Source organism: Rhinopithecus bieti, unplaced genomic scaffold (genome assembly GCF_001698545.2).
Source record: "Rhinopithecus bieti isolate Rb0 unplaced genomic scaffold, ASM169854v2 scaffold_18620, whole genome shotgun sequence".
NCBI lineage: Eukaryota > Metazoa > Chordata > Mammalia > Primates > Cercopithecidae > Rhinopithecus > Rhinopithecus bieti.
In genome coordinates this window covers 139,413-157,576 of record NW_016809631.1, presented here as the reverse complement: position 1 = coordinate 157,576, position 18,164 = coordinate 139,413, and the positions used below count along the sequence as shown (strand labels likewise).

Below are 18,164 nucleotides of genomic sequence, written 5' to 3'. Positions count from 1 at the left end.
ATTTTTATTTTATAGGTAAGGAACTTGGGTCCCAGAAAAGTAACTATCCCAGGAAAATAATTGGTACTCAAACCTAGAATTGATCCCAAAGCGATGCTTCCAACAAAGTAGAGAGAGAAAAAAAAAAAAAACACCACCATACAGGTGGATTGAAACTTTAAATCTCATGAAACATTCCAAATGTGACATCCAAATCCTGTACATATATGTTTGTCACATTTTGGAAATGGGTGTGGATTTCCTTTTCATAACCTTCTAGGTTTACTGCTTTAAACTGAAATACAATACAAATACAGAGCAGTGCACAAATCGTTAAGTGTACAGTTCAATGAATTTTCAAAACCTCAGTATATCCAAGTAGCCAGCACTCTGATTAAGGAACAAAACCAACCAGGCATGGTGGCTCACGCCTGTAATCCCAGCAGTTTAAGAGGCTGAGGCAGGTGGATCACCTGAGGTCAGGAGTTTGAGACCAGCCTGGTCAATGTGGTGAAACCTCCATCTCTACTAAAAATACAAAAATTAACTTGTATTGGCGTGTTGGCGCACACCTGTAGTCTCAGCTACTTGGGAGGCTGAAGCAGGAGAATTGCTTGAACTCGGGAGGTGGAGGTTGCAGTGAGCCAAGATAGCACCACTGCACTCCAGCCTGAGTGACAGAGTGAGACTCTGTCAAAAAATATATATATAAAAATAAAAAAAACTATACCAGCCCCTTTCATGCCATCACTCGTAAGTTTACTGTTTTTTTTTTTTCTTTTTTTGAGATGACAGCTTCCTTTGGCACCCAAACTGGAGTGCAATGGTGCCATCGTAGCTCACTACAGCCTCGAACTCTCAAGGCTCAAGTGATCCTCCCACCCCAGACTCCTGAGTAGCTGGGACTACAGGCTTGTGTCACTGCACTCAGCTGTTTAAATTTACTTTCTAAGGCAGCCTTTAGAGTTTACAATTTAAGTTAGATGTCTGTCAGAAGCAACAGAGAAAGAATGTTTTTTTCACAAAGACCGAAATGAAAAAAGGTAGAGTTTAAGGCTCAAGAAGTACATTTTAAAAAATTATCTTTATTTAGGTTTCTGATTCAGCACATGTATCAAAGACTAATCAACATAAAGGAGTAAATAAGACATTAATTGAAAGTCTTACATCTCTCTAAACTCTGACCAAGAATGTCAACATTGCCACTATTACCAGAACTCCAACCTAGTCAAGTTGTAGACAAGCTATCATGAACAACATACAGTGTGCACAGATATGCAGAGGCAAAAGGCATGCTAGCGCTTGGCTCTCCTCTTTTCCTTGTTGACATCTTTCTGTTGGACAGTCCACTTTTGCTTTCCAGGCTAAGTTCCAAATCAAGTCCAAAGAAGGCTCAGGGTCAACCTGACCAGATACTCTTCTGGAGGAATGCATTCTTAAACTGTTGTGCCTGCAACTTTGTTTTTGCCAGGATGAAGTTCAGACCGAGATGTACGATACAATCTAGATGACGGTGCAGACTAAGTCAAGAACTAAAGTTGAGCAGTAACCCGAGTTAAGGCATGAATGCACACACACACATGCACACACACAGCACCCATGCTATCAAGACAGGTTTTTTTCAGTTGCCTCACGAGAGGCAACCTGGGCTTGGCAGTTAATCAGAACTGCTGAGCGTTCCAGAAAATGCCCCCCATGACTTTATGCTAACAGCTGTGTGTATGTTTTAATCAAAAAATTAAAGAAAAGAAAACTAAAAAAAAAAGAAAAAAAAACCAACCAAACAACAACAACAACAAAAAACAAACAAAAAAAACCCACCAAAAACCTAGAAACCCCTTAATCTCTTACAATGGCTCTTGAGCATGGAACTCATGTAGCAGCATCAATGGCTGGCTCTTTAACAATTTGGAAATAAAAGGTTGTTTTACTATGTATTTCTTTGGTAGTCATCACTACAAAGTTTTCAGTGTTGGTTACCTATAAGACAAGTACTAGACAGAAGATCGAGTTACACAGAAATATTTCTTCTGTACTGATAAGATACAAATATTGAGCTCTCAAAGCACAAGTTACTATGCTTTTTCTTGCCTTATTGGGCATTCTCTAAAAGCAAGGCTTTGTGCAGGAAAAGTTCATGTCTACCTAAGGGTGATACATGTTCTATTTTCCTACAAGTGAACAATTAACAAAAACTCACATTATCAGTTATTTCTGATTGAATCCATTAGAAGCCAATTACAAAGGGACAGCAGCACTTGGTGTCAAAGCCACTTTCTGGTCACACATTCATTCCATGGTTGCTAGTCAGTATCTCAGGAGGTCAGAATTTAAAACTCCTTTCAGTCAACAAAGGAGTAAGTTCAATTAAAGACTTCTACTATCTGCCAAATTTCTAGAATTCTGTCTAGAGTGCTAGCATGCTTGATGAGAGAAAGCAGTTCAGAGCCCAGAGAGGTGTTAGGTATTAGGTAAGTTAATTTGGTTTTGTATAAAAGGCATGGTAATCTGGCAACAGAGTACTTATCCTATTAGCAGCACAGTGGTAGCCAAGGGTCTCTGTCTGCAAGACAGGAAAATGAAGCTACTGAAGTCCCTGTTGCTCCCGCTGCCTGCAGGATGGCTACTGATTTTACAAAGGCCTTCTGGGAGCCAATCCAGGGCTCACCTGGGAGAGTGGGTAACAGAATGGCAGTAACCATGTTCGGCCCCCATGAGAAGTGCCTGACTGAGGGAAGTCAGCTGCCCATGGGTGAGGGGGCTCTTGCCATTATGGGCTCAGAATCTGAATCTTACTGATCCCTGGTAGCGAGACAATTGCCAAGAAATTGTCCTAGCTGGTACTACCCAAGTGTTACAGTCTCTGCATAGGGTCCTCAAACACTTTAAAGGTCATGAACCATCAAATTCAAAAGAGTAGTGTTTGTTCTATCAGTTCTGAATGTCCACAGGGAGAGGCAACTAGATTTATGCGGAAAAAGTGCTGTTTGAAGGAGCTGTGTTTTCTTTTGAACTGAAGTGACTTTGGGAACCAGAACATTTCTGCAGATGTCTGAATGTCAAGAACCTATCTCTAAAAGACATTCATCAGGAATTGTTTGCTCACTCCAAGTGCTTTTTAAAAATTAAACATATGGCAATGTTTTACTTTTTGTGCTTTCAAGAGGTAACTAAATCGATAGGAAGCTGAGGGAAGAACATTCCATTATGGACTTCCTTGTTTGGGTGCAAGACACTATCCACAGCATTGAAATCTATAATCTCATACAAGATTCTTATAAACATATACCGTATTTCTCCTATAAGAAAAACGGAGAACTGTACCATGAAGGCAAAATTTGTTTGCCTACTCTCAGAATTCCTTGGAATGGCAATGTACCAGGAGGGTCAGTGAACTGTTGGTGAAAATTCCGGGTTTGACATGGCCCAGTCTGATCGTGTCAAAAACCTAAAGCCTCAATGATTAAATGCCAAACTTCTTCCCTGCATCTGAGAACTGTATTATGATTATGTATATTACACATACATTCTAAATAAAATTTATATAGACCTACAGTTTCTTCCCAACAATTGAGTGATGTTCTCAGTTTGGGGGTGGAAGCAGGAAGAGGTGAAAAAATCTTATTGTTGCTTTTACTCTCAAGTTCTTAAAATGCTAGTCAAACACTATTATCCAACAAGACTTTTTTTTTTTTTCATTCTGTTAACTCTTAAATATGTATTCAAAGGCAAAAATGGAGGTTTCTATACTGTACAATATTAAATATCTACAATGTCATGGTTCCTTATTTTTAGGAGTGTGTTTAATAAAGAGTTGGCTATTAGAGATGGCTGTCACAAAACATGGACTCTTAAAAATTACTGATAAATTACTTTTCAGTTCTCTGATTATATCCAACAGATACACATTCTTGTCATAAAATATACATTCTCTAGTAAGTTATTTTCATCCACAGCATATATAAATATGCAAACACAGGTGGTAAAAATCACTTTACTACCAAAGTACAAAACAGCAACTGCTGAAAACAAAATTAAGATGTTGCTAGTATTAAGAAAAGAGTGACTCAGTGTTCCACTGCAAAGTGAAACCAAATGATTTGTGCTAAATGAATGAAAATAATGTATTCAGAATATACTTCTTTGTACACTGCACTTGCTTATACTGGGTGAAATGAGCAGCCATCAATGCTAATGTGCTACTTTCCTTTATACCTTTTTTCTTTTCTGCCAAGCAATACAGTATTTTCTGGCCATTATGCCAAGATATTCCGATAATGTCCGTTTCAAATAGTATTTTCTAATAGTATTTTGCACCTTTAAAATATTTGTTCAAACTCTACTTTAAGAGAACACAAATGAAGAATGAAAGGGGGAGGCCGCATTGTTCTTGTTACAATCATACTGCCTTCTGCAGCAGAAATCAAATAACACATTCTAATTAGCCATTGAAACCACGGGTGAGTAGGACAACATTTATCGACTCATGTTAGAGGGGGCCAGGTTAGGTAGATTAACATTAAGGATAAAAAAGAGAATCACATCTTAATATACGATAATTATCCATCCCATTTACGTGGAGAAGGTACAGCCACATGATTCATTACTTTAGGCCATCTGTTTTACAAGAGACATGGATGTCAATAATACAATGAAAATAACCTGTAAAAAGTGTATCTGTAGAAAGTTCTGTTAAACAGAAAATGTGTCTTGGGCACTGATTCATCTAACTTTCTGTTCTATACTGAAAGCCAGATTTTCAAAGGTCTCAATTGTAGTGCTGAATTATTGGTATGTTTGGTAAACACTGTTATAATGAGAGAAGAGGGTAACAACAGCTCAGTAATTTTCTGCAAATTCATGGAAAAAAATATAAAAAAGATATCCCTTTTCCTTTTACAAACCTAAAAGCCAGGAGAATGAAGCTCTGGGCCAAGCAAAAATTGCACACTGCTGCTGAAATACCAAATACCGAATAGCGAAGGTTCCAGCCAGGGAATGGACGTACATGAAGATTCAAGTAAAACACTGATGGAAAAAGTCGTCTGGTTAGTGTTGTAGACCCACAACACTGGCTGCATTTCTGACAAACATTTACAACACAATGGATAGTGAAGCCTAGATAACCTCAGTGCAAATAAGTCATATCCAAATATGCCAGAGAAGGAAGCCTTTGGCGTTGAGTAGACGGCTCCATTGGATGAGTCCCAACTTGAAATTCAGACTAAGCTCATGCATTAAGGCTGGGAGGAGGGGTGCACCGAATGTTGCGAAGGAGTGGGCTGCGAGGTGGCTGCTGAGGGGACCGTGGGCTGCATGGGTGGCGGAGGTGGAGGCGGAGGTGGCTGGACTGGGGTCTGTGTGTTGGGAGATGGAGGCGGCGTGGGCCGTTTGAATTTGTCAGGACTGTTGCTTCTCCGTGGTGAAGGCCTCTGCAGAGGGGACAGGAACAGCAAGTCAGTCTAGGTACAGATGGCTCATTCTACCCAACACAGGCTGACTTGGCACTGGGGGCTAATCAAACACTAACCAACAAAGACAAGAAACCAGGGATTTCTTTCTTCATCCCTACTGGTTTCTGAACTAAGAATAAAATTTAAAGAAGGCAGTGTTTACACTTCCACCTACGAAAAAGCTACATAAAATTACTGCACAACTTGTGTTGAACAAACTGCTGGACTTGGGTCCTTCAATGAGAGCTGTAAAATATCCCCTTAAATCTTTCTTTCAGTGTGTGTCACCAATTCCTTCTATTGCTTATCTCCAACAAATTGTACATATCCTGAAAGATACAGCTCAACAAAAATGTTTCTATGTTTGAGGGCAGGCGCAGTGGCTCACACCTGTAATCCTAGCACTTTAGGAGGTAGAGGTGGGTGGATAACCTGAGGCCAGGAGTTCGAGACCAGCCTGGCCAACAGGGCAAACCCCGTCTCTATTAAAAATACAGAAAGTAGCCGGGTGTGGTGCTGTGTGCCTGTAATCCCAGCTACTTGGGAGACTGAGGCCAGAGAATCCCTTGAGCTCAGGAGGCGGATGTTGAGGTGAGCCGGCATCATGCTGCTTAACTCCAGCCTAGAGGACAGAGTGAGGAAAAAGAAAAAAAGTTCCTACTTTTCCATAAAGTCCATCAAACTGGCGAAACAGCTTCAGAAATACTTTTATAAGTGCATTCTTAGAATAGGGTTCTTCTTTAAAATACTGGAATTTATTCTTTGAAATATGGGTATTTCTGTTATTGGAAATACCCTTAACACTCTCACTCTACTAGCTACATTGCTTATGGCTCTATTAGTCAACTATATTGCTGGCTCTAAAGAAAAAACTCCCTTGGGTAGAGCTGGAACCAGATGCACGTAAGCTTCCTTGTAATTCAAGGAGAGAAAATTCTGAGTAACGTTACAAATAAGGCTAACTTCAGGAAGAATATGGAAGGTCAATGAACTGTGAAGGTGTGGACAATAAATCTTTTTAGACATTATGGCAACCAACAATAATGCTTTATAGCAAGGAGCTGGCCAGAGTTCAATCAAAGCACTGGCCAGAGTTCAAATTATATTTCACAAAGGGGAATTTTTCATAGGAAGTGAAGTGAAAGTTTTGTCTCCTGGGAAGGATTTTAGTTTCAATACCAGAATTTGGTATCAAACTGTTTTGAAGTCTCTACAGTTTCAAGGTGAACGATGGAGGAGGCAGGAAGAAGGGCAAATGTCTAAGAGCACCGATCCTGTTCTCCAGAACACCAGTCGGTACCACTTTCAGGAGTCAAGTGCTGCTTCCTACCCCGTGGACACTTACTGTGATACCGTGGGATGTTCCCATGTGCTGCACGTGAAGACCCGGGGAATTGTAATAAGACATTCCGGCTCTCGTCAGTGAAGTTGGTGGCGTGAAACCAACCGTGTGACTTGCATATGATAGACCTGAAATATAACAACAAATTAATCATTTTAAGCTCAACTATCTGGTGTCTTCAACTATCTAGGAGGTTTTAAACTGCAGTAGTTCTCCATCACCCACAAAAATACAAACACATGAAAAGAACGGTGGGCTCACTAAATGGTGTGGATAACAAGGGCAATAAAAGTTAATTCCTAGGATAGAATAGAGAGCCCAGAAATCAACTCACACATATATGGTCAACTGATCTTCAAAAAGGGCACCAAGAATACACAATGAGGAAAGAGACAGTCTCTTCAACAGATGGAGTTGGGAAAACTGGATATTAACATGCAGAGGAGTGACACTGGACCTTATCCTACACTATATACAAAAGTCAACTCAAAATGGATTAAAGACTTAACTATAAGACCTTAAACTATAAAACTCTTAGAAGGAAAATAGGGGAAACGTTCCTTGACATTGATCTTAGCAATGATTTCTTGGATATGACATAGGCAACAAAAAAAAAAAAAGCAAAAACAAGCATGTGGGACTACATTCAACTAAAAAGCTCTGGGCTAAGGAAACAGTCAACAGAGTGAAAAGGCAACCTACAGAATGGGAGGAGATGTTTGCAAACCATATACCTGGTAAGGGGTTAATATGCAAAATACGTAAGTAACTCCTATGACTCAAAGCAAACAAACACTCAAATAGTCCAATGAAAAAATGCACAAAGAATTTGAATAGACATTTCTCTAGAAAAGATACACAAATGTGCTAATAAACGTATGAAAAGATGATTATCACCACTAACCATCGGGAAAATGCATATCAAAACCACAGTGAGATATCACCTCACAACTGTTAAGTTGGCCATTATAAAAAGAAAAGAAAAAAGATAACAAGGGGTGGTGAGGATATGGAAAAAAATCCTTATACATTGTTGGTAGGGATGTAAAATGGTGCATCCACTATGGAAATCAGTATGAAAATGCCTCAAAAGATTAAAACTAGAAGTACCACACGATTTAGCAATCCTACTTCTGGGTATTTATACAAAATAATTGAAATCAGGATCTCAAAGAGATATTAGCACTCCCATATTCACTACAGTGTTATTCACAATAGCAAAAATGTGGAGGCCAGGCGTGGTGGCTCACACCTGTAATCCCAGCACTTTGGGAGGCTGAGGCAGGCAGGTCATGAGGTCAGGAGATCCAGACCATCCTGGCTAACACGGCAAAATCCGTCTCTACTAAAAAAATACAAAACAGTTAGCCGGGCGAGGTGGCGGGTTCCTGTAGTCCCAGCTACTTGGGAGGCTGAGGCAGGAGAATGGCATGAACTCGGGAGGCGGAGCTTGCAGTGAGCTGAGATCGCGCCACTGCACTCCAGCTTGGGCAACAGAGTGAGACAACGTCTGAAAACAAACAAACAAACAAACAAAAAACAAATAAATGTGGAAACAACCTCACTGTCCATCAACGGATGAGCAGATAAAGAAAATGTGGTATATATGGACATACAATGGAATATTCAGTCTAAAAGGAGGAAATCCTGCCATATGCAACAACATGTATTAACCTGGAGAATATTATGCTAGGTGAAATAAGGCAGTCACAGAAGGACAAATCCTGCATGGTTCCACTTATATAAGGAGTTTAGAATAGCCAATCTCATAGACACAGAGTAGAATGGTGGTGAACTGCTGCTCAGCAGGCATCAAGTTTCAGTTAAGCAAAACGAGTAAGCTACAGAGAGCTGCGGCACAATGTTGTACTATAGTTAACAGTACTGTATTGTACTCTTAAAAATAAGAGGATAGAACTTATGTTAAGAGGTCTCACCACAATAATGATTTTTTTAAGTCAAACCCTGTCAGGAGTTCAACTGAGATTCAAGAAGGCAAAAGACATGAGAAGGAACAAGAATAAAGTGGAGAAAATAGAGCAAAGGAGTAAATATATGCAAGAAAACTAGAAGTGTCAAAAAATGTATCAATAATTGACCAAACTGGAGATAGATATTAAGTAGCCAAAGAACTCAACCTCCTAGCAAAAAAAAAATAAGAAAAAAAAAAATCAACAAGAAGAAGATAGAGAGGAGTGTGGGCATGAGTGAGTGTGTGTATGTGTGTGTGTGTGTGTGTGAGAGAGAGAGAGAGAGAGAGACAGAAAGAGATAGAGAGTGTGTGTGTGTCTCAGCCATAACAGCAAACAAAAACACTGGGAATGTCACAACTTGAGGATATTCAATACAAGGAACGAAAGCCCTGCCAACGTTCCCTCAAAGAACCTGGTATTTAAGGAAGAAACAACCCCCAGTCCACCATAATGTTCTGCGTAGTCTTCATCTAGGACTCCAGGATCATCTCCACTGTGTTTTTAACATCTGTATGTCCAGACTCTCCTTACTGTTAGACAGGTTTTGATTGGGGTTCATATTCTGAAAACATCTAAAAGCGATCCTCACCTACATGTGGCATGTGCAGCCCTGGTTTCCAAGAGTTAGTGCAGAAGTCACCAGCTGGTCTGGGGAATTACTTGTTTCATCACTGTACAAACGTGGCTAGCTTTCTTTACACCTTTGAGTTCCCAACATCTACCACAATACCTAGCACGGGGTAGGGTCCATACTGGCAAAGTGAAAAGGGAAAACAAAGGAGCTGTTTGGGGAAATGTGGATAGAAGTCACCTATGGACAATCACTCTGAACCCACTATCAGCTATTAGAGGCCAAGCAGTGTGAACTCTACTTACTGCTTTTCTGAATTACGTAAAAACAAGAAGCTGTTAAGTATGCTTTTCCATCTGTCTTTTTTGTTTCCATGACAGATATTCAGCCAAGCCTTCCTTTAGTTGTGCTATTATCACAGGACTTTTCTGTGCCTTCAACATCTAATACTCAAAGTTTATTTTGTGATTTGATGATCAATTAGTGATGCTTTCTATTTGACATATTTTCATTTCCAACTGTGGAGTTTTATTCACATTTACAAAATGGAGGTCCGGGATAATGGACAAGTCTTTGGGAACTAAGTGGTTGTTTAATGTGGTATTTACTGGAATCATAAGAACTTTACTAATCTGGGAAAAGAAAGAAGTTGTTTTCTTTTCTTTTTTTTTTTTTTTTTGGGACGGAGTCTCGCTCTGTTCCCTGGCTTAGAGTGCAGTGGCCCCGATTCCAGCTCACTGCAAGCTCCGCCTCCCGGGTTTTACGTCCATTCTCCTGCTCCAGCTCTCCCGAGTTTTTCAAGGCCGCCTGCCACCTCACCCGGCTAGATTTTTTGGTATTTTTTAGAGAGACGGGGTTTCACCATAAATTTTAATTGCCAGGATGGTCCTGACTCCTGACCTCAAATGTGATCCCACCCGTCTCGGCCTCCCAAAGTGCTGGGATTACAGGCTTGAGCCACCGTGCCCGGCCAGAAGTTGTTTTCTTTAAAATAACATTGGAGAATAAAATCTTAATTTTATTTATGAAAGTGATTACATTTAAGAGAAAGGCAATAAAATATAAAAGTGGGCTGGGCATGGTGGCTCATGCCTGTAATTGCACCACTTTGGGAGGCCGAGGCGGGTGGATCACGAGGTCAGGAGTTCAAGACCAGCCTGAACAACATGATGAAACCCCATCTCTACTAAAAATACAAAAAGTAGGTGGGCGTGGTGGTGTGTGCCGATAATCCCAGCTACTCAGGAGGCTGAGGCAGGAGAATCGCCTGCATCTGGGAGGTGGAGTTTATAGTGAGCTGAGATCGCACCACTGCACTCCAGCCTGGGCGACAGAGTAAGACACTGTCTCAAAATAGTGGATCCTTGTCTCCAAATAGGGGATTCAACTCATTTTAAAAAAATACAGTCAATTTTCTTATCACTGAGTTAATTTTTCTAAAGGGTAATTATGAGTATTGCCTACTTATTAAAAAAAAAAAAAAAAAAAAAAAAAGAAAAAAAAAAAAAAAACAAAAAAACCTGGCTGGGCATGGTGGCTCATGCCTGTAATCCCAACACTTTGGGAGGCTGAGGCGGGTGGATCACTTGAGGTCAGGAGTTCGAGACCAGCCTGGCCAACATGGCAAAACCCTGTCTCTACTAAAAATACAAAAGATTAGCCAGGCGTGGTGGTGCAGGCCTGTAATCCCAGCTACAGGGGAGGCTGAGGCTGAGGCAGAAGAACTGCGTAAACCCAGGAGGTGGAGGTTGCACTGAGCCAAGATTGTGCCACTGCACTCCAGCCTGGGCGACACAGCAAGACTCTATCTCAAAAAAAAAAAAAGAAAAAAAAAAAAAAAAACTCCTTCTCTAGCTGTTATCAAGACTTCTGCATTTGGCTTCAAACTATATTCTGATGCTCCAGGTCAGTGGTTCTCAACAGTGAATATCAAAGTTCTGCTTGCCTTATCCCAAACCAATGAATCAGACTCTCCAGGGAGCTGGACCCCAGGGCAGCTGTGAAGAGAACCACAGTGATTTTATTGCTCTTGATTCAGACCTCCATGCCTCCGTTAATGGTGTGCCCTAGCCTGAGAATGTCTTCTTTACCATAGCTTCTTCCTGTTCCCAGTGCCAATCAGCACCTCACTCATACTTTGCAGAAGGCAAGGACCACAGAGTCTGGAGCCAGACTATGTTGGATCCTAGCTCTGACACTTGGCACTAAGTAGACAAGTTCCTTAATCTCACTGTGCTTTAGATTCCTGAGCTGTTCAATGGGAATACTGTAGCTACCTTGCACGGTTGTCAATGAAATGAGATAATATCACAAAATGCTTCGAGAGTGCCTGGCAAAAGTAAGGTCTGATATGCTTTAGCTCATTAACTCCTCTCAAAGCCCATCTCAAAAGCTCTCTAAGCTGGTCACTCTCTCTTCTTTGAACCTCTTTTTAAACTATTTTACCTTGGGTTTAAAAAAATTATTATTATAACTTTTTATTTTGAAATAGTTTGTAAGTCACAAGAAACTGCAAGAATATTACACGGTTCCCATGTATCTTTCACTCAGCTTCCCTTGATTATATCCCATATAACAATAACACATTGTCAAAACTAGGAAATTGACATTGATACAATACTAGTTACTAAGGTACAGACTTTGTTTGGATTTCATCAGCTTCCATGTGTGCTCTTTGTGTGCCTATGCATGTGTACAGCTCAACCATCCTTCTCCTAATCTTAACTCAACCTAGCAATGACTGATCTGTTCTCTATCACTATAATTTTGTCACTTTGCAAATGTTGTAGAGATGGTATCTTATAGTAGGTAACCCTTTGAGATTAGGTCTTCTCATTCAGTTCAATGCCCCTGCAATCCACCCAAATTGTTCTAAGTGTCAATAATCTGTTCATTGCTGAACAGTATTCCATTGAATAGACATACTGCCATTTGTTTAACTACATAACTTTTTAAAGGGTATAAAATATACACAATTACATTTAGCCTTGCATTAAAGGTTTTTTTTTTTGTTTTTTGTTTTTTGTTTTTTTTTTTAACTTACTTCTACAGGCCCTGCTGTTGATTATAAGCTCTTAGAGGTTGGAAAGCATGTACTATTGATTTTTGTTTTCCTTAAGTTCTAATTATCGTGCATCTGCACCCTCTGACCCAGGATACAATAAAGGATAACCCCTCCCAACCAAAACCTAAGTTGAAATTGCCAAACCACAAACACCAGCTTACTAAGTATAATCCTGTGGTTTTATATCAAGTCTTTGCTGGAATAAACTTCTTTTGCTTTGATACGGAAATGTATTAATCAAAGCCAAAATTCTACGATTTCTTTCACTGTCAAGACTGCAAATTTAAAAAATGATTAATTAAAAGCGACTCATGACTGAGAAAACACATTAAGCAATATAAAACAAGATACAAAAGCATTTCATAATATGTATGGAACCAACTACCTAAAGGAAAATTGCAAGGGGCAGGATAGGAGACACCTGAAAACACTAAAACATTAACACTGTCTTTGGATGAAAGAATTCTGGATTTTATTTCTGGTTTATTATATCCTTCTGACTGCTCCAAGTTCTTTTTGTTTGTTTGTTTTTGTTTTTTTTGGTTTTTTTTTAGACGGAGTCTCACTCTTTTGCCCAGGCTGGAGTGCAGTGGCGCGATCTCGGCTCACGGCAAGCTCTGCCTCCAGGGTTCACGCCATTCTCCTGCCTCAGCCTCCCGAGTAGCTGGGACTACAGGCACCCGCCACCACACCCGGCTAATTTTTTGTCTTTTTAGTAGAGACGAGATTTCACCGTGTTAGCCAGGATGGTCTCAATCTCCTGACCTTGTGATCTGCCTGCCTCAGCCTCCCAAAGTGCTGGGATTACAGGTGTGAGCCACTGTGCCTAGCCCCCAAGTTTTAATATATCTTTGCTAAAGAAAAAAAAAAATGTGGAAACAAATTAAAGGCAGGCACCTTTTCTTCCCATTTGACACATACAAGTTATATATGAAAACATCTTCCTTGTTAAAATTCAAACAATTTAGATACAATATCCTCTTTTAACTCTATCTGATCTGGCTTCTGTCCCTACCACTCCATTAAAAACTGCTCTAGCTAACGTCAGCGTTGAGTTCCGCGCTGCCAGTTGCCATCACAGATCTCCACTCCTAATTTTACTTGACCTTGCAGCTGAACAATCCCTTCTTGGTGAAATTCTTTGCCTTGACCTCAGTGACATCATATATCAATTTTCTTTCCACTTTTCTGGTAGCAACTTCCTAATCTCCTTTGCCAGGTTTTCATCTTATACTTGACCTTACAGTGGCATAGCCCACATTTAAGGAGTAGAGTTATTTCCACCTCCTTGAGGATGGAATATCTACATATATTATCTGGAATTCTCTCCGTGAGGATCTGTGTCTTCTCCCTTGTTTATTTATCTGGTCATTTATTCATATCAGTATGGACTTTGGATATTTGTTTGATGTTTGAATTATATTTTATTATATTAAATAATGTTATAATATAGTAATTAATACTGTTCAAATTATTCCAGTTTTGGTGTCTGGGAACTCCTATATCCCTCTGACATACCCTCATCACTTTGTTTTCTGGGCACTTCTTTACTCTTTTGCACTACAAGATATCTCACCCAGCTCATCTCATACATTCTGTGCCCCAGCTCTAGAAACATTCATTTCTCCAAATAGCTCTAGTTCTTTCAATTGGCGTTCGAACTGAAGTTCTTTCAATTCGAAACCATTATCTGTGGGGTATGTTCATTGCTATGACGGTGCAGACCTATTTTTTAGATCTCAGTATCGCCTATCCCTAATTCAGACACATCAAAACAGGCTGAGAATGTCCTTTATTACACTGCATAAAATGATGGACAACCTGAAAAGATAACACTCTTCTTATATATAATTCATAAAAGCAGTCCAAATATAATAAAGATGATACCCCCTTTCTTAGTTTTAGGCTACATATTTTCAAGTACATTTTCAATATGTAATTTCCAGTATTTCGATAAACTAGTGAACACACGAGATTTCCAATGTCAACCAGAAAGGGAGGAAAATTCAGAGCCAATATGTTTAAAATGGAAATGAATGCTATTCAAACAGCATATTTCCACTAAGGAAGTGATCAGATATTCTTAATACTCAGAGCCACAAATGTTTCCAATAAAAACTAATGTGAAAAGAAAACTAGAATATTCAGATTTTGGTGATCTACTACTACTATGTATAGCACTACAGTGTACTAGATCAGAATAGAGTAATTCTGCTGCCAAATAGATAAAATCTCCTTTGGTGATGTTATAGAATTTAAAACAGGATAAAAATATTCTCATTTAGGCTAGCTGTAAGGAAAAAATCTAGGTGTCACTTATGACATAGTTTAAGAAAAGTCAAATAGCTTATCTATCCAAGCAAGCCTCACACTTGATGTAGGTACAGGCACAGTGAAAGTAAAAATTACGTAAATAGAGTAAGATTTTTCTGAAGAATCTTTGTTAAAATATAAGGAATATTCCTAACCAAGGTCTGACATTTGTTCTTTTTCTTTTCTCAACGATTGCAACAATCTTTTTAATCAATCGGAAATTACATGCCTCAAAGGCTTTAGGTTTAAATAAATCAAACAGGGTATTAAATTATATTTAATATGAATCAGCATCACTATCACAAAATAATGAAATAATCCTCCATTTTACTTCTTCCCGACTCATGACTTCCTTTTACATCAATAAATCAAAAGGCCAAAAAGACCTTTATCATGGTAATGAAACCCAAGTGCTATTTTGGGAAAACTGAGAGGCAGCTAGAAGAGAAGCTTCTGAAGAGAGATTTAATGGCACTGGAGGGTGGAAGAAACAGGTTTGGGAACATCCTTTTGGCAAGAACAAGTTGTGATGATCGTGCCACTGATCTCTGATAGAAAGTCCTTCTGCTTTGCAATCAGCATCTTTACCCCTGCCTGACACCAGAAAGCACACTGGCCCATCAGTACAAAGGCGGCCTCCCTTTGTACTAGACTTTTGACTTTTATCTTTTGATTGCCTCTTAAAAAAAAAAAAAAAAAAGTTAACGGTAGCACAGTGCTGTGAACTTTTGTTATCCTGATGCAAAGCTGTTTCACTTTATAAAAACTTTATGCTGCCATCCTTCAAAGCAGTCACCCACTCTATTCTACTGCAAAACTCTGCCTCTGTCACCCTTCCCTCCACACTTTTCTCCCAACTCTGTTGAAAATCTGCTTACCAGCAAGCCAAAGAAAATCAGTCTTATTATTTTGGTAACAAGACGTGATTCTTTGGCCCATCACCTTTTCTTTCCTCCCCCTATTCCACTGGCCACCCACTCCACCCTCTGCTTCCTCTTTCTCTCTCACTGGATCAGTTACTTGCCTTCCTGGCCTGAGAGCCCCACGCTGTGCTGGTACTGAGCCACAGAGCTCAGGAAAGAGTTTCTGGGGTCAGATGGAGACAAGCAAGCCTTTGAGGGAAAGGCTGTGAGGGCAAAGCCAGAAGCAGGCTGCCTGACAGAAGTTCGTTCCCTCTTCTGCAGCCTGCCTACTAGGGCCAGGTCCCACTCACCAATCACTGGAAATATCAGGAGGCAACTCATGCTAGAAAGAACACACAGGCTTTGTAAACAGACAGGCCCTGCCTTGCCCCTTCCTGGCTGTGTAACCAGTAGTGACCCTCTGAATTGCTGGTTCCTCATTTTAACATGGGGAAAATGCTGCCTACATTAATTATTCTGAGGACAAAAATGAGATTAATGTATGTGGAATATTGTAAAAGAACCCTTAAAAGGTGTGCTATGATCCATCTTGGAAATCTACCTAAGGCTTTTTTGTCTACCCATCAGCACTTAAAATCACAGTCAAAGACATTCTTCATTTTAAAAAGGTGTTTTAAAGTCAAATTCCTTTTAGATTAAAAAAGAAAAAAAAGAAGAGAAACACCAGCTGACACTATAACTTAATTTATGCCCAAAATTTTCAAACTCTTAGCCTTGAGAGTGATGAGTTTTGATGTTTTCAAAAGACATGATTATTATCTGTTTCCAAGATTTTTATACACTAGAAGGGAGCATAGTCACAGTTGCCTATTCAATGTACCAGGAATCAGTCACCAAAACAGCCCAAGACATATACTCACCAGGTGATATAGGCCTGCTTGAACTCGGAGAAGGCGTGTAAGGAATCGGGCTGGACACAGTGCGAGGTCTTAATCCTTGTGCTGACATCTCATTAAAATACCTAAGAGGAGAGAGGAGGAAATGACAAAACCACCTGTATTTAAATAGTCCTTAAGAAAGTTTTTAGGAGGAAATGTTTGGGGTTCACACCTTGAGGTCAAAATCCTGAATGTTTAGATTGATGTTATAGTTAGAAGTCATTTATAAAATGGACTCCTGAGTCACACCACTCTGCTGTTTGACAAACCTCACTCCAAGGGGTACCAGTTGGGAGATCTAGGATGTTTTAGCTCAGGATAGAAGCCAGGTGAAAGAGGTGCACCACATCACAGAGAGGACCAGTTTTTCCTCCACCACCACACAACAGCTATGCTGGAATTCACCTCCACTGTCCCAAGAGTTACAAAGATATTCACGTGTTAGTGCCTACATTTACATTGTTATTTGAAACTCAAAACCAAGCAAGCCCTCTGAGATTTATGTCATAAAATTAAAGCCTACAGATATTTATTCCTGTGAACTGAGTATCAACTGTTTACAAGCAAGTCCTGCTTAACAGACAGTCAGTCACACACTAGGATTTAATGAGACTTGAGTACTGAACACATATAGCAGGTCACGCTTAGCCACACCATGCTGAGTCTGCCTTTTTCCTGGATTCAGAAGTCACATCAGACCTGAAAATGCTGAAGTGTGATCATCAGGAACATCAGCTTACACTCTGTGAAATGAGCACGGAGCGCTGACAAGGAGAAATTTCTGCTTGAGAGACTTCCTGATAAACCATCCTGTGTGAGCGACCCACCCTAGTGGCACCAGGTGGAACTTCTTGTACTCTACACATCCACTAGTAGACTAAGAGGCATCTTGTGGTCTCTTAAATGCTGGACCATTTTCTTTCTCCCAAATGTAGTATCATTGTTCCTAGTAGGGAAAGTATTTATTGGGCAGCTCTGGATAATCTGACCTACAAAAGGTAGGGCAAGCTTTCTGAAATGAATACCGGCTCTGGAAAAAAATATTTATCTGGAAGGCTGAAACTGCTTCACTAGTGACACTGCAGTCAGAAGACATTATTTCCTTAGAGTGTATCTTACCCCAAACTGGGTCCCAGATGCTATATATGATCTGTATCTGAAGGTAGTTAATAAGCTATTTAGTATTCTAGCTGGCAGTTTTAGTCAAATGGTTCTTAAGGGATATAGATTTTAGAAAGAATAGGAAACTGTAGATTTATAAGGCAAAGTTTTGAGGAAGAATAATCTTTTATTATTTCCCAATGAAGAGGCATACACATAGGTATTTAAAATAGGATAACCTGTTATTGTTTTCCTTTTTTTCTCATTATAAAAATATAGACTTTCATTACAGATAATCTTAAATTTTTCTTTAAACAATAATGTCACTGTCCACAGCAAACTGATCAACAGCGTTGTTAGTCCTCTAGATATATGCCATAACAGAAACAGAATGCGGATGTGCTAACATTGTCTACGTGTTTCAGACTGCTCGTATTGGCATCAACAGACAGTACTACTCATCACAGCCATGAGTAGCCCTGGTTTCAGACACTGATTGCCCAGTCCTGCTGGAGGGACCCCCAAGAATACTCAGTCTTACCTCTCACACTAAGATATGGCCCACGT

At 39.8% G+C, this 18,164-nt stretch overlaps 1 protein-coding gene across 1 annotated transcript in view; it reads right to left on the bottom strand.

Moving 5' to 3' along the window:
• Window positions 1-1,044: 1,044 nt before the first annotated feature.
• Window positions 1,045-18,164, bottom strand: part of CCDC6 (coiled-coil domain containing 6) — a 122,581-nt gene continuing 105,461 nt past the window's right edge. Inside the window, exons 7-9 of the mRNA XM_017889911.1 lie at window positions 16,479-16,579; window positions 6,778-6,902; window positions 1,045-5,411 (exon numbers count right to left, since the gene is read on the bottom strand). Coding sequence (XP_017745400.1) covers window positions 5,217-5,411; window positions 6,778-6,902; window positions 16,479-16,579 — 421 coding nt within the window. The 3' untranslated portion in view covers window positions 1,045-5,216. The remainder of the gene's footprint in view (window positions 5,412-6,777; window positions 6,903-16,478; window positions 16,580-18,164) is intronic.